This window comes from Pangasianodon hypophthalmus, chromosome 4 (genome assembly GCF_027358585.1).
Source record: "Pangasianodon hypophthalmus isolate fPanHyp1 chromosome 4, fPanHyp1.pri, whole genome shotgun sequence".
Classification (NCBI taxonomy): domain Eukaryota; kingdom Metazoa; phylum Chordata; class Actinopteri; order Siluriformes; family Pangasiidae; genus Pangasianodon; species Pangasianodon hypophthalmus.
Genome location: NC_069713.1, coordinates 9,183,167 through 9,204,969, shown reverse-complemented (window position 1 = coordinate 9,204,969; position 21,803 = coordinate 9,183,167). Strand labels below are relative to the sequence as shown.

General features: G+C 38.8%; 2 protein-coding genes across 2 annotated transcripts in view; one reads left to right on the top strand and one right to left on the bottom strand.

The window, feature by feature from the left end:
- Positions 1-6,322, top strand: part of LOC117596993 (SLAM family member 8) — a 12,625-nt gene extending 6,303 nt beyond the window's left edge. The window contains exons 5-7 of the mRNA XM_053233775.1: positions 1,005-1,075; positions 1,400-1,474; positions 3,797-6,322. Coding sequence (XP_053089750.1) covers positions 1,005-1,075; positions 1,400-1,474; positions 3,797-3,877 — 227 coding nt within the window. The 3' untranslated portion in view covers positions 3,878-6,322. The remainder of the gene's footprint in view (positions 1-1,004; positions 1,076-1,399; positions 1,475-3,796) is intronic.
- A 106-nt stretch (positions 6,323-6,428) lies between these two features.
- si:cabz01074946.1 (SLAM family member 8) lies at positions 6,429-18,851 on the bottom strand. The gene is made up of 5 exons (XM_053233776.1): positions 18,732-18,851; positions 18,175-18,498; positions 12,254-12,526; positions 6,795-6,881; positions 6,429-6,680 (listed from the first exon to the last, which is right to left on the bottom strand). The coding sequence occupies exons 1-5, from the start codon at positions 18,784-18,786 to the stop codon at positions 6,598-6,600; spliced, it is 822 nt and encodes a 273-aa protein (XP_053089751.1). The 5' UTR covers positions 18,787-18,851; the 3' UTR covers positions 6,429-6,597.
- Between the last annotated feature and the right edge of the window lie 2,952 nt (positions 18,852-21,803).

Genomic DNA, 21,803 nt, shown 5'->3' with positions numbered 1-21,803 from the left:
CTACCAGTTAATTTTTAGTGCAAACCCTTCAGGTGTCTACTAGTAAGCTGAAGATGAAAAGGAAATTCACCTTTCAGCATGACAATGACTCAAAGCATACATCAAAATCAACAAAGGAATGGCTTAACCAAAAGAAGATCATTGTTTTTGAATGGCCTAGCCAGAGCCCAGACCTGAATCCAACTAAAAATCTGTGGGGTGACCTGACGTGGGCTGTGCACAGGAGATGACCTTACAATTTGATGGCTTTAGAATGTTTTTGCAAGGAACAGTGGGAAAATATTGCCAAGTCAAGATGTGCAACACCGATAGACTCTTAGCCAAAAAGACTGAGTGCTGTAATAAAATCAAAAGGTGCTTCAACAAAGTATTAGTTTAGGAGTGTGCACACTTTTGCAACCATCATCAAGTGACCATCCTGCTTTCGGTTCGCATTGAAGTCAGTCCCAAGAAAAGTCAATTATCTAATTGAAAAGAGTCAAACCCAAAGCTTTGGAGTCAATTTCACACACACTGAATTCAGAGTCAGTGTGTTTCAGTTACAGAGACAGCCACCAGATATTTAATTTGTCTTTATTTTGAATTTGTTTGGTCAGTATTGAACAAGTCAGGGGTTGAAATGCAGATAAGATATATAGTTGGAAAAAAAGGTGTGCAGAACCAGTAAAAAATGTACAGGATACTGACACCTGGCAATAGTTTGAGTGTCTACTGTTATTTAATTATTTAATTAAGCCTAGTTAAGAGTAGTATTAGTATTCTGTAGTAGTATTAGTTCATTGAAATTTTGCAAATAAATACATATTAATTATGATCTATATATAGTAATAAAATAAATCCCTATAATAATCGTTAGTTGCAGCCCTACTCCACATTACTAATCCGGACAGTGCAACAGGTGCAGGTCAACTGACAACAGGCAAATTATTATTAATTATTATTAACTGAAACTTCTCTTAATAAATTTTTCTAACTAACTTTTTTTTAAATAATATTACTGACAGGTGGCAGTATTGCAGAGGGTGGAACAACAGTGTATGCAGATGTCAATACTGGAGCCATTGCTCAGAAAGATGTATGTATTATACTTTTGACTGCTTCTGTTTTTGTGTCTTGTTTATTTTATTCATTTTAATTTTCTGTTAGTATGTTCAAATTTATTTGTTTTTGCAAAGGTCATCTTGGTTATTAAAAAAAATGATTCAGTTTTTAAGGGCTGAATTAAGGAAAGTTATTTGGTTATTAAAGGTGTACCTAAATGAAAAAGTATTCAGTTAAAGATTATTTGGTTATTAAGGGCCCTTGAAGTCATTTTGACAGGAAATATACTGTACTTAATACTGTAGTTAAACTGGATTTATATGGTGTCTGTGTAATTTGAACTTCTTTTGCATTACAGAAACGGTCAGACAGCATTACTAACGGAATGACAGTTTATGAAACGGTGGATGACCTCAGAATGACCCCTGAAATGGTAAGTGCTGTTAAGTAGGAGATCATACATTCACATTCAAAGCTTTGTTTAAACCAACACTTAGCATTTATTAGATTATGGAAGTAAACTACAGTATGTAGTTTATACTATCACTACAGCATGTGTATACTAGCAGCAGTTCATAACATTCTATAACTGACCCCTGCATGCTAGTTTGCACTGAATTTGGTGCTGATTCGTAGTAAGCTCAGGGGGTCTTTTTCTCAGTTTGCTGTGTGCTGTCAAGAGATACACAAGGTTTCTGTGACTCCTGTACAACATGTCAAAATCCTGTCCCTGAACTCGGTATGATATGGAGCCTGTCTGTCACACAAATACATATCTCATGAATAAGTCGTTTAGAAGTGGCCCGGCAAAATGTATTTTTAACCTTGTCCAACACTCACCCTGAAACTCCCATGGGTGAAGTGGGACCTGACGTGGCAACTTCTATTTTTGCATTGAGTGGAGCTTCCTCCACTGGTTGGACAGCAGGGCATGTACAGTCAGGTCCAGAAGTATTTGGACAATGACAGAGTTTTTGTGATTTTGCCTTTATACACCACCACAATGGATTTGAAATAAAACAATCAAGATGTGATCAAAGTGTAGACTTTCAGCTTTATTTTTAAGAGGGTCCACAAAAATATGGCATTTACCATTTAGGAATTATAGCCATTTTAAGCAAAGTACTTCCATTTTCAGGGGTTCAAAGGTATTTGGACAATTGACTGACAAGAAATTAATTGACCTTGTGCGGTCCATTCCCTCGTTACTTCAAGACAAATGAAGCAGATAAAAGGTCTGGAGTTGATATCAGGTATTGAGTTGGCATTTGGCAGCTGTTCAACTGGAGCTACCAATATGAAGTCCAAGGAGATCTCAATGCAAGTGAAGGAGGCCATCATTAGGATGAAAAAACAAAAGAGAAATATCAGAGAGATAGAAAAAACTTTAAGAGTGGCCTTACTTGCGGGCCTGACTGTATGTGTGTTCCCATCCTTTATCAGATTTTCCATAATCTTTTGTAATATGGAAGGGGCTTAGCTAATTTCAAAAGTCTGTCTGTTGTAAACATACGAGCTTCAATGTGTGGTGATGGTGGTATATATCATGGAGTCTTCATCCAATAACACTTGCCAATGTGCAGTGGCTAGGTCTATCTTTGAAATTATTTTCCCTCCACTCATTATAGCCATCACCCCCTTAATCTGAGGTAGAGGGATTTCAGTGTTTGCCTGCTTAACAGTTACCTTGTTCTCACCGCACAAACCAATGGTAGAATGTCCCTTTATAGCTGGAACTACCAGTGCAAAATAAGCTACACTTTTTATTTTGGTAACCAAACAGTCACACAGACCTTCATCTAGACTCACAACAAACTCACAATTAGTTGAGCACTGTTTCAATTCATCAACCTACTGGGTAATAGTCTCATGGGGCTTTTGCATGCAGTGATGAAAACATAACCATACAGCAATTAAAAGTGTTTTTTGGCCCTAAGTAGTTTTTCAGAATTTCCACAGTTCGGCTGAACAATTTGTTTTGGCTTAACTGGCTGAAACAAATTTCACAAAAGTCTCTATGTTGAAACACCCATAGCACTGAGTAATGTCACTACTTGCTTTTCTTCATCCACATCATTTGCAAGTACTCCTCCACACCCTTTAGATGCCAGCCATGATTCATTTTTAACTTTACTGTATATTCGTTCTGTCTTCCAATTTGTGCCACTGTGCACACTGTACTGACTGCTATACTGCAACTCTCCTTCCATATCAACTTTTTACGTCATCGCCAATTATTACTGCGATGTTTTGACAAGATGGACATGTGTATTCTCTTTTTAGGTCAGCTCTGTACTTAATTTCACATGCGCATGACAGAACTTCACAGAACTTACAGCTGACTTAAGAGTGACTTCTCACTCAAGGGTCCAGATTGGTTGATCACAGTAGGAATTACCAATGGATGAACTATGTATTTGCACATACTGCATGCTGGGTATTGTAGTTTCACTACACTGACTAAAACTCTGACACTAAGTGATACAATACCATATAAAAAAGAATACTACATACAGTATTAATTCAAATAATATATTAAATGCTAGTTTTATGCTGGAATGCTCCATTAAACATAGAAATGTTTTTGCAAGTAATATTTCTTGATTAAGGGTTTTGATCATTTGTAAAACTATAAATTTCTGGCATGGTTTCAGTATCTTTCTTACTTTGTTTATCTTGGCCAAGAATAACAGTATGCAGGTCAGAGTATTCTTTAAACATTGTGGTACTTTTGCCCCCATTTCTGTCTACACAGACTATTTATTCTAAGGTGACACTTCCTCAACATACAAAGGTCAGCGCTACCTCTTCCTCACCGTACCAGCAAGTTTGCTGAACTGTGAAGACACCAACAAACCTTACTTTTCTTATAATTTATTGTGTGTGTAATATCCTTTCTTTTGCAAGTTCATATATTGTCTCATATGTTACACTGATTTGCCTTATTTTCTAATGTCATGTTTAATGCAGTTTAAATATCAGATACAATCCTAATGCAAATACTTGGGACTTGGGATACTTAACAGTTGTTATCATATATAGTATCTACTACTTTACAGTCATGCAGTCTTATACACTCATTTTCAAATAAAATCATAATAAATATCATGCAAAATATAATTGTGCAATCTGATCACTTAAGACATAACTGATCTGGTCAACATGACCAGGTACTTCACTAGTTTTCAGCCTGGCATAATGTCCTGTAGTAATCTGTTTGTGCATGTGGAAATGTCTAATGACCCAGTTGATAAAAGAACCTCTCAGCTCCCAAGCTCATGATTTCATGCATTTAGTCAACAAGTGGGCTACATTTCATCATAAAAACATGATTGATTCAGCTGAAGTCCCATTGTTCTCTTATGACAGCTTGACAGCTGTTATGACAGCTGTTGATGGCAAATGTACTGGAAGTTAATGACAATGACACCATGTATCCTAACAAGATGCCAAGGCCTTGGACTCTGTGCACTTACATGTTTTGAGGAGAAAAATCCTGTGAAAGAGTTTAATGTGTTTCTCTACTAGATGGTTAAAATGTATATTTCTCTCATTGCAAGTACTCAACAAAGACTACCTTGCTTACCCTTATAAATAATCTCAGATTGAACTGTACACTGTACTATATAAACATTTAAATTAAATTAGTTATAGATAGTTGCTTTTATTAAATTTATGTAATAATATGTAGTTAATATGGCCATGCTTTTATCAACATTTTCTGACAAAAATGAATTTATAAATATGGTATTTATGGTTGGTAAAACCAGCATAATTTTATTTGCCAAGCATGTTTTTCTTTTTCTTAAAATTATTACTTATCTACTGTTATCAACTGGATTAAACAATTAAAAAATAATTTGCATTTCACAGCAAATTAAAAACCAACTGAAATTTTTTTTTTTTTTTTTAACAATCACCTCTGTCTATATTCAACTACAGCTAACAACTACCGTAAATGTCTGTGGCAATAGCTTACAAGGTTTTTTTTTGCATATAAAATTGAGGTTTTTGTAACCCTAAATATATATGCCTTACTTTCATATTGCAGTACTTTTGCAGGGATGGTTAACCAAATCAGGTGCGTTTTAAAAAAGGAGTTTGTAAATAAGGAATAAAGCACTTGAGGGCATACTTTTATAGGAAACTAGTCAACAATGGGGTGCTGTGGGTGATACAGCCCAGTGTGGAGCAGAGGTGTTGTTACCAACCTGAGGTGGTGACAGAAGTGTATGTTATCCACCTTTAAGTGATCCTTGCCACTGCATTGCATTTCACGCTGACATTCTGTTTAAGATATTCCACACTCAATAGCAAAACCTTCATTGCTGTTATAGGTTAGGTTAAGTTAGGTTCAACTTTATCGTCATTGTCAGAGTACGAGTACAGAGACAATGAAATGCAGTTAGCATCCAACCAGTAGTGCAAATAGCAAATAAATTAAAATGAGGTAACAAGGTTATGGTGCAATAAGTTAACAGTGTACAGTGGTAAACAGTATGATGCATATCGGTAATGCAAGTGGCAATTAAATTAAATGAAATAAATAAGAATTATGGTGCAGTTAGTTGAGATAAACAGTATACAGGGAGTGGTAAGCAGCATGATGCATGCAATATGATGCAGCTGATACATACAGTAGATAAAAAAATGCAGATGTGCACGAAGTCAGCATTTCATTCTTAAAAAACGTCCTGTTGATTATTTTTCCACTGAAGAGCTCAAGTGTCATTGTCTGTGAATGAGAATGTTACAAAATCCTTGTTTGATGAATAAATTATTTCTCTGTAATACCCCTTTGTTTATTTACATTTACATTTATAGTAGTCCAACGTAGTCCAACGTCTTAACCACTGAGCTACCACTGTTTACATGTTTATATGGTTTAGTTGTTCTGTATGTGTTCTCTGGGTCTCTGGGTCACCAAACAAAGTCTGTTATTGCTGTGTGCAGTATGTGCAGTCTTTGAAGAACAGAGTTACACTGTATTATTACATGGTTACATGGTTATATATGGAAGAGCTAAGCTGTCTATAACCCCAAAAATACACTTTTGTGTATTAAATAAAGAATACCAACCCCTAATGTACATATTTTGAAAACTCTTTGAAGAAGAAGCTTTGTTTGGAGGATGAGAGATGCACAGCACATGTAGAATTATGTGTGTTAATTTATGGTGCAAAGCTACAGTGTGTTGGAGGAGCTCCTCATCCTATTTAACCCTCCTGTTATGTGAAAATTTCAGCACCGACTTTAATGTGTAGGGTCATATTATGATAAATGACTCAAATTCAAAATGTTATTTGTTTTTATTTCTTGTTTACTCACATTGTCCCTTCTGACCAGTATTTTAAATAAAATATTAGAACAAAGCATGGCTATTACTATTTACTTTTTTTTTTTTTTGCATTTTTAGTTAATTCTTCATCTACATAGAAAAATCACATATTACAACTGTGACATCACAATTGAGTACAAAATTAAACATTTATAGCTCAGAACAATAAAGAAAAAAAATCAAATAAAACCAAAAAATGTTACTATTGTGTACGGTTGTTACAACTCTCCCCTACTGAACACAGATGGCAGTAAATTCCTGAGCCATTCATGGCATCTCGAACATAGAGACATGATTTGACCTTCAAAAGGAGAAAAAGAAGATTTTAAAAAATCTGAAACTGTAATATATAACATTATATAATATAATATACAATACATATACATTTAAAAATATAAATGTGTATATCTCTCACCTTTGAATAATATGAATAATATTGCAAAAGAAAAAAACATGCCCAGGATTATCCAGCATGCATAACAGGAGCTGCAATACTCTGACACTAGAAAAGAAAGACATGACACTTTAAAAACACATTAACACATAGTCTGTTAAGTCAGTCATAGCCATAACTTTATGGAACCTGGCTTCATGACAACAAAAAAGACTCAGCAGTCCAGCTAGATGGCTCTACCACAGTTCATTTGGAATGGCTGCAGAATGACTGCTTCGATCAAACTACATCGCACAAACTAAGCAACTATTGCCAGCTACTTTTCACCAGATCTGGAATGGTAAGATGCCACCCATTGTATCTTCCTAGAGAAATCACCAACATCATTCTTGTAACTGTGTATGTACCACCACAGAGGGACAATAATGTAGCACTAAAAACATTAGTCACTATCCCATACTTGAACTACCTGATGTTTATGTAATGTTGCGGGTGCCTTCTCGAGCAAATTCGCGGCTGCTTGCACGGTCCTTTATAGAGCCTCAACCCCATGAAGGAGCAATCAGCAGAGACGCGCGGCACCTGTCCACGCTGCTACTTAAACCCCTGGACTTTGTCAGTCAGAGTGTGGACATAACGTCTGTGCCAAGTAGCAGAGTGGTATTTCTCTGCGAGGTAATTTGGTTGAGAAGCGAAAGCTTTATTTCTGAGAATAGGCTTAGAGAAGTTTTTTATTGAGGTTAGGGACCAGTGTTTGGCTTCTCTAATATCCACACACACACACATACATATATATATATATATATATATATATATATACACACACACATATATATACACACACGTACACGTTAGAGAAATATATATATTTATTTATTTATTTCTAAGCGCTCTAAGCATCGCGGTTCCGCAGTTTGTTCACTGAGGTTTGTTGACGATGGAGTGGCTGGCCACTTTATGTCCCAGTGTGCCCTCATGTCTGTGTTACCTTCTGGGTCTCCCTTTTAGTTATGCTGTCACAGATAGTCTTGCTGGAGTCCCTGCACGCACTCTGCACGCAAAGTACATTGTCCTTAACCATTATGGGACATAATGCTTACCTAAGAATCTCTCTCTCTCTCTCTCTCTCTCTCTCTCTCTCTCTCAATCTACACATGCTACTGCTGAGATACCAGTGATCCTGACCCCTTCTGCTCTCTGGACCTGCCTGGTCCATCCTGATGCCCTACTTCTGGTTGGAGTTCTCATCGGTTGAGATCGTGCACTGTTGCTGAGGGTGGCAACACATGGACGGCCTGAAGATAATTGGGATTGCTGGGGATGGTGCCACTTGGGGGCCATGGAGATGGCTTGGGGATCTCATATGGGGAATTGTACAGTGGTGGCTTGGGTCTGCGATTGCTGTGGTGGCTTTGGGGCTGCGGTTGCCGCGAGCAGGTTTGTACTCAGGACTTCATCAGTGGACAGTGGATAGGTTCAACACACCGGACTTCATGTGAAAACTGTGATGAATTTACTGGTTGCACAATTGCACTATTTGTCCATGTAGTACACAATTATAGAAGGGAATTATTTATAATTGCACTATCCATTAGCACCCAGATGAGGATGGGTTCCCTTTTGAGTCTGGTTCCTCTCAAGGTTTCTTCCTCATATCGTCTCAGGGAATTTTTCCTTACCAACATCGCCTCTGGCTTTCTCACTAAGGATAAATTCACATATTTACAATTTATCTCACACGATCTCCCTGGCATCAATCGAGCTCGTGTCTAAGGTACACGCGCTCCTCTTTTCTCCCCAGAGCTGCATTTAGGCTGTTTTAGCTCTTTTAGTATCCTTTATCCATTTGGATAGTGGGCCTAACTTGGTACTTTTTCCACCTTTGTACCGAGTCCTACCCATAACAATTTATCTGCACTGTTATATACATATACATATACATACACCAATCAGCCATAACATTATGACCACTGACAGGTGAAGTGAATAATATTGATTATCTTGTTACAATAGCACCTGTCAAGGGTTGAGATATATTAGGCAGCAAGTGACCAGTCAGTTCTCGAAGTTGATGTGTTGGAAACAGGAAAAATGGGCAAGCGTAAGGATTAGAGAGACTTTGACAATGGCCAAATTGTGATGGCTAGATGACTGGGTCAGAGCATCTTTAAAACGGTAGGCCTTGTGGGGTGTCCCCGGTATGCAGTGGTTAGTACCTACCAAAAGTGGTCCAAAGAAGGACAACCGGTGAACTAGCAACAGGGTCATGGGCGCCCAAGGCTCACTGATGTGCGTGGGGAGTGAAGGCTACTCCGTCTGATCTGATCCCACAGAAGAGCTATTGTAGCACAAATTGCTGAAAAGTTAAAGCTGGCTATGATAGAAAGGTGTCAGAACACACAGTGCATCGCAGCTTGCTGCGTATGGGGCTGTGTAGCCACAGACCTGTCAGAGTGCCCATGCTGACCTCTGTCCACTGCTGAAAGTGCCTACAATGGACAGGTGAGCATCAGAACTGGACCACGGAGCAATGGAAGAAGGTGGCCTGGTCCGATAAATCACATTTTCTTTTACATCGTGTGGAAGGCCGGGTGCATGTGCATCGTTTACCTGGGGAAGAGATTACACCAGCATGCACTATGGGAAGAACGCAAGCTGGCGGAGGCAGTGTGATGCTCTGGGCAGTGTTCTGCTGGGAAACTTCATGTGGATGCTATTTTGACACATATCATCTACCTAAAAATTGTTGCAGACCAGGTACACCCCTTCATGGCAACGGTATTCCCTAATGGAAGTGACCTCTTTCGGCAGGATAATGCATCCTACCACACTGTAAAAATTGTTCAGTAATGGTTCAAGGAACATGACAAAGAGTTCAAGGTGTTGACTTGGCCTCCAAATTCCAATCGAACATCTGTGGGGTGTGCTGGCCATCAAGTCCGATCCATGGAGGCCCCACCTCGCAACTTACAGGACTTAAAGGATCTGCTGTTAACGTCTTTGTGCCAGATACCACAGCACACCTTCAGGGATCTAGTGGAGTCCATGCCTCAACGGGTCAGGGCTGTTTTGCAGCAAAAGGGGGACCAACACAATATTAGGCAGGTGGTCATAATGTTATGGCTGATCGGTATTGTAACAGCTCATAGTGCTGTTACTATGGATTTATAGTAGGTTGCAGTTCTACTACAGCCCTCTAGGGGATCCGAGCTGCTCTCCTCCTCTAACTTAACTACAGGTGTAGTAGTAGAGTGAGAGTATTGTTTGGTTAGGAGGAAGCATGGCCTTCTTCTCATGCTACCTGCAATGCTGAAGTGTCCAGATTGAGAAACATTTGTGTTTCAAGTTCAGTCAGTGTAAGTGTTTTTCCGTTTGGTTTGTTCTTGTTCTTTTCTTCCAGTTGACTTTATATATGATTTGTAATTTGTTTCTCATGTTTGTTTCATGTTGAATGTGTTTGTTAGCATGCTAACCCTCAGTTTGTATATTGTATTCTAGAAGGACTCTTTATATTGGTAGTTTTACTACTGATATGCTCATTGTGTGAATACGGGAAGCATGAAGAAATCAAGATGTGATTAATGTGTAGACTGTCAGGTTTAATTCAAAGGGTTTAACAAAAATATTACATTAACTGTTTAGGAATTACAGCCATTTTTTCATAGTCCTTCCATTTTCACAGGCTCAAAAGTAATTAGACATTTGACTGATAAGCAGTTTCATGGACAGGTGTGGCCTGTTTCCTTGTTATTTCATGACAAATTAAGGAGATAAAAGGTCTGGAGTTAATTCCAAGCATTGAATTTGCATTTGGTAGCTGTTCATGGGAACTCTCAATATGTGCTCAAAGAGGTGTGGATGCAAGTGAAGAAGGCCATCATTAGGATAAAAAAAAAAAAAAAAAAATGCCTATCAGAGAGATAGCAGATACTTTAAGAGTGGCCAAATCAACAATTTGGTACATTCCTAAACAGAAGGAATGCACTGCTGAGCTCAGCAATACCAATGGCCTGGAAGACCACAGAAGATAACTAAAGTGCATGAATGCATAATTCTTTCCTTGTTAAAGAAAAACCCCATCACAACAAAGTCAAGAACACTCTGGAGGAAGTAGGCATATCTTTGTCAAAGTCTACAATCAAGAGATGCCTTCATGAATGTAAATGCAGATGGTTTACCTCAAGATGCAAACCACTGATAACACTTAAGAATAGAAAGGCCAGATTAGACATTGCTTAAAAAAACAAACACCTCTAATAAAGCCTGACTGGGTCTCAAAAGAGAAGAGTATGGAGAAGGAAAGGAACAGCTCATGATCCAAAGCATACCACATCACATGGAGACAGTGTTATGGCATGGGCATGTATGGCTGCCAATGGAACGGGCTCACTGGTGTTTATTGATGATGTGACTGATCACAGAAGTAGCAAGATGAATTCTGAGGTGTATAGCGCAATACTCTCTGCTCACATTCAGCCAAATGCTACAAAACTGATAGGACGCTGCTTCACAGTACAGATGGATAATGACCCAAAACATACTGCAAAAGCAACCCAAGAGCTTCTTAAGGCAAAGAAATTAAATGTTCTTAAATGTCCAATGACCTCAACCCAATTGAGCAGGCTTTTCACTTACTGAAGACAAAACTGAAGGCAGAAAAACCTACAAACAAGCAGCAAATGAAGGCAGCTGCAGTAAAGGCCTGGAAAAGCATCTCAAGGGAGGAAACTCAGCATTTGATGATGTCCATGGGTTCCAGACTTCAGGCAGTTATTGACTGCAAAGGATTTGCATCCAAGTATTAAAAATAATCCTAATATTTATGATTGTTAGTTTTAGGCTGTAATTCCTAAATGGTTAATGCAATATTTTTGTTAAACCTAAACTCCTAAACTCGAAATCCTAAACTCTCATCTCACATCCATCTTTTCATCTCAAACTCAAATGTCTTTGGTGTATAGCACAAACAAATGAATTAGCCTTGCCATTCCAATACCAGTTGACTGGGATTTCCTAAGGATTATTGTTAGTGGCTATTTGTGCAAAGCTTTTGAAATCCAGTGTCCTCTTTTTAGCAGTTACGTGATAAGGTTATGTAAGTATGATGTCCACAGTGTGATCTTTTTGACTTAAAATTGAAATGGGAAGTTACAAGATGTGTTCAGAGGTTTCGGAAGAGAAGTGGATACCCTACTAGCTTACACAAATAAATCTGTTTTTTCTTTTCTTTTTTTCAAAACTTGAACATCAAGTACTATAAGCAGGTCAGCAACAACTTTGAAGGCATTATAGGATTTATGATCAATACTTGTTGCAAAGAGCTGTGGAAAAATAAGAATTCACAAATCTGTCCAAGGGGGGATGCATGTAATAATGTCATGGGGTTCATTATTGTAAATAAAACAGTTAGGTTATAGTATTAACAGTTCATACTCTATATCCTGAATGGTTTTGGTGAATGTTGAATGTGGGAAGCATACCTGGACATTTCACACTCAGTTGTCTCGACATATTGCGATTGTGATCAGTAGCAATGCAGGAGAAGCTTACATCTCTGTTCCTGAAGGATGTCCACATCACTGACTCTCTGGTGACATTAGGACTGTCACTCCAGAAGCGCTCACTGAACCCATGCTCAGGTTTCCACATGAGAGAAATGTTACTGCCCAGTGATGAGCACTTAAGTGAGATTACACATTTCTCTCCATCCAGAAAACTGTGCAGCAGAGTTATGTTGGGCTCTGGGAATTGTTCTGCAATTATAATAAAATCACAACAAAATCTCTATTCAGTATCTGATAATATCAAATGACTTTTACCCAGTGGGCACAGGTCAGTTTAAAAAATGCTGGGAGGTCTTCTTTCAACATCTGGGGAAAAAAAATTTTGATTGAATTTGGAAGCTTTTTAGACATTTTTTTTTGTGACGTAATGTTTATCTGGCTAGGACATTTGTTGTTGTTTTTAACTTGATGCTTGTTTGTTTGATCATTACTAGTCAGAAATATAAGAAACCTAGATCACATCCATCGTATGGCCTTCTTGGGGTACCTTTCCATGAAGATTTTTAGCAAAATTGCCAGCACAACATGCAGCACTTTAATGTAAGAACAGGGAATTAGCAAGATCAGCGACATTAGTTTTGCAATTGAATTTGTAGTTGGATTTGCAGATCACTTTGTGATTTTATGTAGTCAAGTATTTGCTGATTCCTGTTATATGAATTAAATCTTGTATAATATTAAAGTCTGTTCTAATTTATTATTAGGTTATTATTATAGTTGCTTGTAATATGAGTAGTAGATTTAAAAGTATTGATAATAGTAAAACACATGCTCAAGATAGTCAGGTCTTGGTTTATGACTCTGTCCCACTGTCCCACTAATCTACATTAGCCTACAGCCCACTGGTTTGTTGAAGTTTCCAGAAATCATGCTCAATCAAATTATTGGCAGTGCAGGTACTGTATATTTGCATTTATGTTACCTCTCATAAGCAGAAATGTATGATGTCTGTAACAAAGTAAATTTTGTAAAAGTCAGTTGAACATAAAACTGCTGATTTTATTAGGGGGTACTGTGGAGAATGAAGACTAAACAAGCATGAAGTAATGTGAGTTATACCACTGCACTGCAGTGTAGCTAGCGTACTTAGATAGTTCTTAACAAATGCCATTGATTTAGCCATAACAGCAATTAAAGCAAAAGAGCACTTAACCCCACTGTCTCTAATTTATTTGCTGAGAAGGTTTTTGTAATTGATACAGTTCATTTAATTTAATTATTTTAATTTTGACATAAAACTAAGTACTCGTAAAATTTCATATACATTACACCCTTATAAAAGCAGAAGAGTTTCAAGAAGCTCCAGCTGCTGAAAGCCCAACTTGTGGTGGTTTCTCAGAATAAGTAAGAAGAACTTGAGAGTTAGGTAGACTACCCTTACCACTTCTGAAATTTTCTTAATGCCAAGGGACTATTGATGCAGCTGTGGTTAATAACCCATCTTTAGCAGGAGCCAGCATACTAAATAGCAACCTAGCTTCACACTGATGAATTGTGTGGCTTTTTTCACACTAATGAATTGTGTAGCATTTTTCAAGTTGCCATTATGTGTGTGGGGGGTATCCCAGATGGTCTGCTTCTTGGTGGGGGCACATGGGAGGCAGTCATTCAAATACAGCAGTATCCTTATGCCTCTGGCCATCAGAGGTGACAGAGCCACCGGAAATTACATTTAAAATGTAATTGTGGTCCTAGAGAGAGACCAAAATGTAGGACACTGAATTGAAAAGCAGAACTGTCCATTTCATTTGGCCATACCCTTGGAAGGGAAACCTCAAAAGGCATCTGTGTTCCTGAGCGATGGGAGCATGGAAATATACACTACACAGATCCACTGGCATGAACGAGTCTTGTGAATACTCAGCATGAATGACATCTGATAAATTAACATATGGAAAGGGAGGGCTTTAAGGAACCAGTTCAGCCCTCTCAAATCTAGAACCAGGCCAAAACCACTATCCTTCTTCTGAACTAGGAAATACGCTGAATAAAACTGTTCTAAATCATGTGCCTTTAGCCCCAAAAGGGTTGGGGGCCTATGGCAGAACTCAAGTTTGGGAATGATTGGGTACCTGCAGAGAGCATGGCTGTCTATATAGGGATTGCATGAGGCTGACAGAGGCCCCTAGCCAACAAGCCAGACTGTGGCAAATTGAGGGTGCCATGTGGCTGGTCTATTTGGCTGTGCTGGTTCTAGTTTCTGAAACGTTTGCTCTTTCCTCTCCAGTCAAAGAAGGCCTGGAGACTAAACGTGCAACTCTGGCACATAGCATAGGTTTTGAAGGATTGATTTTTGTGTGTCCAGCAGCACAGCTTGTGCTAACAACACTTGCACTACCCATAAATGAGACTGGCTGAGAGGCACCCTGCATCCAGGCCTAGGTATCCAACAGCCAGGAGCAAGGCTTCAGTCAGCTCTGTCACAGAAAGGTAGAGAACTGCAGATTGGAATGATCATGACAATGCAACATTTCTAGCGAATTGCCTGTACGCTCCATGTGCAAGGCATTAACATAAGACCTCACAAGAACATCATCAGTGTATCTGCATTCAGTGCTTGGGCAGGGTACATCTGAACATAGCATTTGGTGAAACCACCAGGGATACAATGTAAATAGCAAGGGAGGCATGAAATTAAGGCCAATCTGCTTGTAATCCTTCATGTCACCTAAAATGTGTGCCCCAAGCAGACAGTCTAGCATAATTGTCCTGAGCAGACTCAGCTGTCAGACTATAAGGTGGACTCTACCGAAGGGCGCATGCTTCTTCTATGCTTGGATTTAGTTCCAGGATCAGCAATTTCAGTTGAGCTATGTCTGACACCAAGTTGTCTCCATGCCTAGAAAGAGATTGCTTCTTAGTCTGTTTATCAGTCATCCTTATCAGTGGTCTATGGGTATGGATGTTTACAATTAGCAGGTTGTTTAGGTTGCAGCAGAAATTTGACTCAGGATCAGGGTCAAAATCTGGGCATGCCATAATGGCATCTGAATCACTGCACAGTCAATTATCATACACCTGTCATCAATGAAGTGATTCTGATTAACCCTAAATAAAGATCAGTTTCTGTATGATTGTCTTGATGACATCTTGGTTTCAATCAACCGCTGAAGCTCAAAAAGCTTACAAAGCATGTACAGGATCTCACTGTGGCAAGGTATTGATCAGGAGAGGGGTACAAAAGAATTTACAAAACATTAGATGTGCCATGGAATACAGTGAAGGCCATCATCAACAAGCGGAGAAAATGGGGCACCATAGTGACATTACCAAGAATAGGATGTCCCTCCAAAATTGATGAAAGGACAAGACAAAAACTTATGGAGGCTGCCAAGAGACCTATGGCAACATTAAAGGAGCTGCAGGAATATCTGGCAAGTACTGCTCACTTCTTATATGTGACAACAATCTCTCATAGTGTTCACATGTCTGGGCTATGGGGTAGTGTGGCTAGACAGAAACCCTTTCTCATAAAATAGACAATCCAAACCCACTTAAATTTTGCCAAACCATTTGACAAAATGTGTTATGGTCTGATGAGACCAAAGTAGAACATTTTAATATAATTCTTTAATTATGTTTGCCACAAAAACAAGACAGCTTATCACCCAAAGAACATCATGCCTATGGTGAAGCATGGTGGAGGCAATAATTCTATGGGCCTGGTTCTCTTCAGCTGGGACTGGGGCTCTAGTTAAGTTAGAGGAAATCATGAATAGCTCCAAATACCAATCTATTTTGGCACAAAACCTGCAGGCCTCTTTTAGACAGCTGAAGATGAAAAGTTTCACCTTCTAGCATGATCACGACCCAAAACACAGACTCAACTTAACAAAGAAATGGCTGCAGAATATGTATTGGAACAGCCCAGTCAAAGCCCATATCTAAATCCTATCGAAAACAAATGACTTTAAGATGACAGTGCGCAGGAGATCCCCTCGCAATTTGATTGATCTGGAGCATTTATTTTGCAAGCAAGAGTGGAATAAAATCGCCAAATCATAGTACAAATCAATCGTGTACTATGTGGGTTGACTCTTACATAAAAAAAAAGACTGAATGCTGTAATACAAGCAAAATATGCTTTAACAAAGTATTAGTTAAGGGGTGTGCACACCTATGCAACCATGTTAATGTAAGTTTTTCTATTTTCTATTTGCTTTTCGCTTGAATTTTGTTTGTTGCTATATCACATTTAAGGTGGAAAAAGATCTGACATTCCAAGATGAAGGTGTGCGCAGTGGAAACCAGTTAACTTGGTGGCTAGCCACAAAGAGCACACATTATGGGGGGAAAAACACTTGACTATGCTAGTAGAATGAAGTCACAGACCTGCTTGTTTTTGGACAGTGGAAGCTAATGAGGGAAGAAAAATGTCTTAGAGAAAAGAAAGAGGGGTTAGCAGAGAGATTTTGCTTTAATATTGATACCAGGTGGTAGGTGATGTGAAAAACTCTGACAGCTGTGGGAAGACATACCTGACAAGCAACGGAAAGATGAGTGCCATACTGAGAAACAGAATAGTTTGTAGCCAACATGCAGACAGCATTGGAGTGATAGTTAACAAGGCTAGCAGGTTAATAAAGGAACTCAACTCAAGCTAGTAGTCATGGAGCTCAGAATAGTTTCAAAAGTTTAAAGAAAAGAAAAAAAAAGAAAAAAAAACTAACCACAGCTGTGAAGAGATGAAAGGAGATGATAGGAGTCTAACCTGTAGCTCTGATCATAGTCACAAGCTTTTTTGAAGGTCTTGTGTTCACAATCACAAGAAGTTATCCAGGAGATTCTCACTGCAACTGGTAGTTAAGAGCGGTGAAAAATAACTGCACTATATAAAAATAAATGCACTGTGGTGACTAACGGCTTCATCTGCACATAACATTGGAGAGTCACTCAGTGTGTGCAACTCTGTTGTGATGTATCTACAGTGTGAGCACCTTGCAATGTGATTCTCACAGTCACAGTAAGACACTGAGCCATGTAGCGAAAGCAGAATTCGGATGACAAAATATTTCCAGCATAACGTATAAGCCTCGCTTATACTTAGTATGCTTTACAGATCCTCCACATACCACAGATTGAACTGTGAGTGGATTTGAGATATTTTAAATTCACAGAGAGAACAATTTTTTAATTAAAAAAATTCAAATTTCAAGGATACAAATTCTCAACTAAAATCAAATTTTTTTATAAAGATGAAAAGTGGTTGTTCATTCATTCATCTTCAGTTACCACTTTAACCTGATCAGGGTCTTGGTGGATCTGGAGCCTATCCCAGGAACACTGGGCACAAGGCAAGAGAATTCACCCCAAATGGGACACCAGTCCATCACAGGGTACAATTCACACACATTCACTCCTAGGGCCAATTTTAGCATAGCCAGTCCACCTACTGGCATGGTTTTGAACAGTGGGAGGAAACCGGAGAACCCGGTAGAAACCCACAGAGGTACACTGACAACATGCACAGGAACTTCACACAGACAGTAACCTGAACTCAGGATCGAACCAGGCACCATGGAGCTCTGAGCTGGCAATGCTACCCTCTGTGCCAATGTTCTATAATAAAAAGTGGGTGTGTTCAAGCTATTAGATATTATGATCATAAAACAACAAGGATAAAAGACATCTTATCAACATTGTGTGCCTGCTGGGTATTGTGTGATATTATAAAAAATGAAATTTGGTTTGTAACAACAACAAAAATGTTTAGTTAATTAACTAAGTGATATACATAAAAGGCAAGATACTTAAATATTTGCCTTTTTGCAGAAGTATGGATGTACCATAATTTTGAACTGATAAACTAACGATGTAGATTAAAAAAAAATTCTCACCTCGAACATAAAGCTGGACAAGGCTGGTTTTCTCTTCTGTATTTCCTTGTCCTTTGAGATACACTCTGTAGTCCATAGAGTCTCTAGCCATTATGTTTTTAATTGTCAAATCTCCTAAACTTGTGTTGAGCTCAAGTCGGCCCTTGAATTGTGGCCACCTATTGACTCTAATCTCATTGTTGACAAAGGTTGCAATGAGAGTAATGTTCTTATAGATAGACCACCGAATAATTCTAAGCTTCCATGATGGATCAACTTCTGACCTCAGGACAATTGACTCCCCGATATAACCAATAACGTTCCTCACATCCTCACCTCTGACTGCTGGAAGAAGCAAAAAGGAATTCAACATAAATATATGATCTTGTTTACACATTAAGAAATTATAGTAAGACGCTTAAAGTTTAAATTTAAAAGCTTGTTCTATTCACTATGTTCCTTAGCGTTCAACTGTAGGAACCGCCCTTCCGCCTCAACAATAAATCATCATAAATAGTTATATACTTAGTGAGTAACAATAGTTATTAAAATAATATTAATTATAATATTGGACCTACCTTGATGGAAACACACCACCATACAGATTAATTGAATGGCCACACTTTGAAGCATCACTTAGAATAAACAGACATAGACAAACTGCTTCAAAGTGCTCTATAACCACAGGATCACGAGGCTGACGTACGTCATGACATAGACATACGTCAAAACGTACTCCGACAGAGAACATGAATGTATTGCTCTCAACAGATTTTATAACATAATATATATCATATAAATAATGTGTAAACAATATTCCTTGAGTGACATCACTGAAATGAAATGTCAAATCCTTTTCTTTTTTCTACTAAACATACTAAATATTTTTGTGCTGCAAATATGAAGTCAAGTCAAGTCAAGTGGCTTTTATTGTCATTTCAACTATATATAGATGACGCGGTACACAGTGAAATGAGACAGCGTTTCTCCAGAACCTAGGTGCTACATAAAACAACATTGTCACCTCACACAACATAGAGTTACAAAACACAGAGCTGAGGACTAGACTAAGTTGTCCTAGCCACATAAAGTGCATCGTGTGCAGCCTAGTGCAAACAGTGCAAAACAAAACAGTGCAGAGCAGACAACACGAGACAGTGCAGGACAAGTACTGTACAGGACAAGTACACAAACACAAAATAGCAGCAACCTGTAACCTACTGTATATATATCTATATACAGTGCAATGTGCAAATTTACAAGTATTAAAGTGGCAGTGCCAGTGATGTGCAAAAAGAACCGAGTAGAGCAGCAGTAGCAGTGGTGGAATGTACAATGTAAACAGTAGAACAAGCCAACTTGTTTGTAATAACTTAATGAATGTATGAAGTTGAATGAGTGTGAGTGTGTGTATGTGTGTGTGAGTTTAGTTCCAGTTCAGTTGTGTGTGTTGAGAAGCCTGATGGCTTGAGGGAAAAAACTATTGCACAGTCTGGTTGTGAGAGCCCGAATGCTTCGGAACCTCTTCCCTGATGGCAGTAATGTGAAGAGTGTGTGAGAGGGGTGTGTGGGGTCGTCCACAATGCTGTTGGCCTTTCGGATGCAGTGTGTGGTGTAAATGTCCGTGACAGAGGGGAGAGAGAATCCGATGATCTTCTCAGCTGTCCTCACTATCCGCTGTAGGGTCTTGCGTTCCGAGAAGGTGCAATTCCCAAACCAGGCAGTGATGCAGCTGCTCAGGATGCTCTCGATGGTCCCTCTGTAGAACATGGTCAGGATGGGGGGTGGCAGATGGGCTTTCCTCAGCCTTCTTAGGAAGTAGAGACGCTGCTGGGCCTTCTTGCTGATGGAGCTGGTGTTGAGTGACCAGTTGAGGTTCTCCGTCAGATGAACACCAAGGAATTTGATGTTCTTCACGATCTCCACGGAGGATCCATCGATGTTCAGTGGAGAATGGTCGCTCTGTGCTCTCCTAAAGTCAACAACCATCTCTTTAGTTTTAAAAGAAAAAAAAGGAAGAAATGCTTCCTGTCAGTTAGTGTGACTGACATAAGAGTGCTTACAGGAAATTTCCTGACAGTAGGGCAAACGCTTTTCTGTTGTGCCACTCAGATGCCTATAAAAACATGCTGCATTTAACTCAATATCTAAAATATTTCTTGTCATAATTACTATCTGCTCCTCATCAATATAATCTGCAAAAGAAGCTTAGAGTATTGACTTTGTATAACATCTCGAGATAGATGGGCCATAACTGCAGCATCCTGAAATGTCTAACACCTGCCCAAACGTGCATGTTATAGCGCACCTCATACAGTGCATTTTGGCTCCCAAAAGCCCCTTTCCTTTCAGGGCAAAAAAACAATAAAAAAAAATATAGCTGCAAGCAGCAATTATCGGGGTTCAAGCACTTTAGAGACTTTAAGGACATGCGTAAAAAATTATTACTTAATGTTGTGCAAGCCTATAAGCACCTAAATCAGAGAAGAAGCAAGATAGTTTTAAGAAATATCGGCCTTCATTAACTTTGTCTAATAGCTGCTGAACTTTGATTGGCCGATGGCAGCAATGTTTTTCAAGAATCACAACTGTCCTCATTGACACTGATGAGACCTTGGACAAAGACACTCCCTGCAAGATTTCAAGTCTATTGGACCAATGGTTCCATATTTAGTGCCAATTTCATGTTTTGTCCTGTTATAGCACCACCACGGGGCCAAGCTCTGCCATTTTGTGCATGTGGCCCTTACATAAGTGTGCCAAGTTTGGTGAAAATATCTCATTCCGTTTCAAGAGTTATAGCCATTTCAGTAAAAGTGTCCACACCCTCTTGACAATTATTAATCTAAGAAGTCCACAAAATTGACCTGCACTGCTTTTATTTGGGTTGAGCAAAAAACCTAGGACTAGTTCACAAAAGTATATTTTTAAAGACTCCAATGGTTCGTGAGACAAAGCTGTTCAGAATGAGGTATATAAAACCATTTACGTGCATAAAAAAATTGATAGCTATTAGACAAGATTAACAAAGGCCGATTGGGGGGGGGGTGTTCCTCATTCTGAACGTTTGTTTGATAATTATTGATAATGGGACTTCAGAGGATCTTTCTGCACTGGTTTGGTTCCAATCAGACGAACGGTCTAGGACTAGTTCGCAAAAGTAGGTTTCACAAAAAAAATCCAATATGGTGGAAACTTTTTCATCGCGGAAATGAAATCAGAGATGTACGTATTGTTTGTCTTGATCCAAGGATTCCAATGATATAAGACAACTTGATTCTTGGTTGTGTGAAGTTGGCACCCCATATAAATAAATTGTCACCAAAACTATACCATTCGTTTGTGCTGTGTTTGTGTTGATTTGTGCCGCAAAAATGAACGTTTGTGCTGGTTTGGTGTTCAAGATATTAAACATTCTTTTTTGGCTGTGTGACATCACTCTCCACCCCATGTCGTTTAAATCGTATCAAATTGGTGCTGTTCATTTGTGCTCGAATTGTGCCGGTTTGTGCCATTAAAACAAACCTTGTATTTACTTTCCTTCCTGAGATATAACAAGAAGAATTTTGGGAGCAGTGACGTCACTCTCCACCCCATGTCGTTTAAATCACCCCAAACAGGTGGCGTTCGTTTGTGCCGGTTTGTGCAGC

Coding starts and splice junctions, on each gene's coding strand:
- si:cabz01074946.1 (XM_053233776.1), bottom strand. CDS start 18,786: ATGCTTCAAAGTGTGGCCATTCAATTAATCTGTATGGTGGTGTGTTTC. Junction 12,527..18,174: donor TGTCCAGCTTTATGTTCGAG/GTGAGAATTTTT, acceptor TTATAATTGCAG/AACAATTCCCAGAGCCCAAC. Junction 6,882..12,253: donor ACTGAGTGTGAAATGTCCAG/GTATGCTTCCCA, acceptor TTTCTTTTCTAG/TGTCAGAGTATTGCAGCTCC.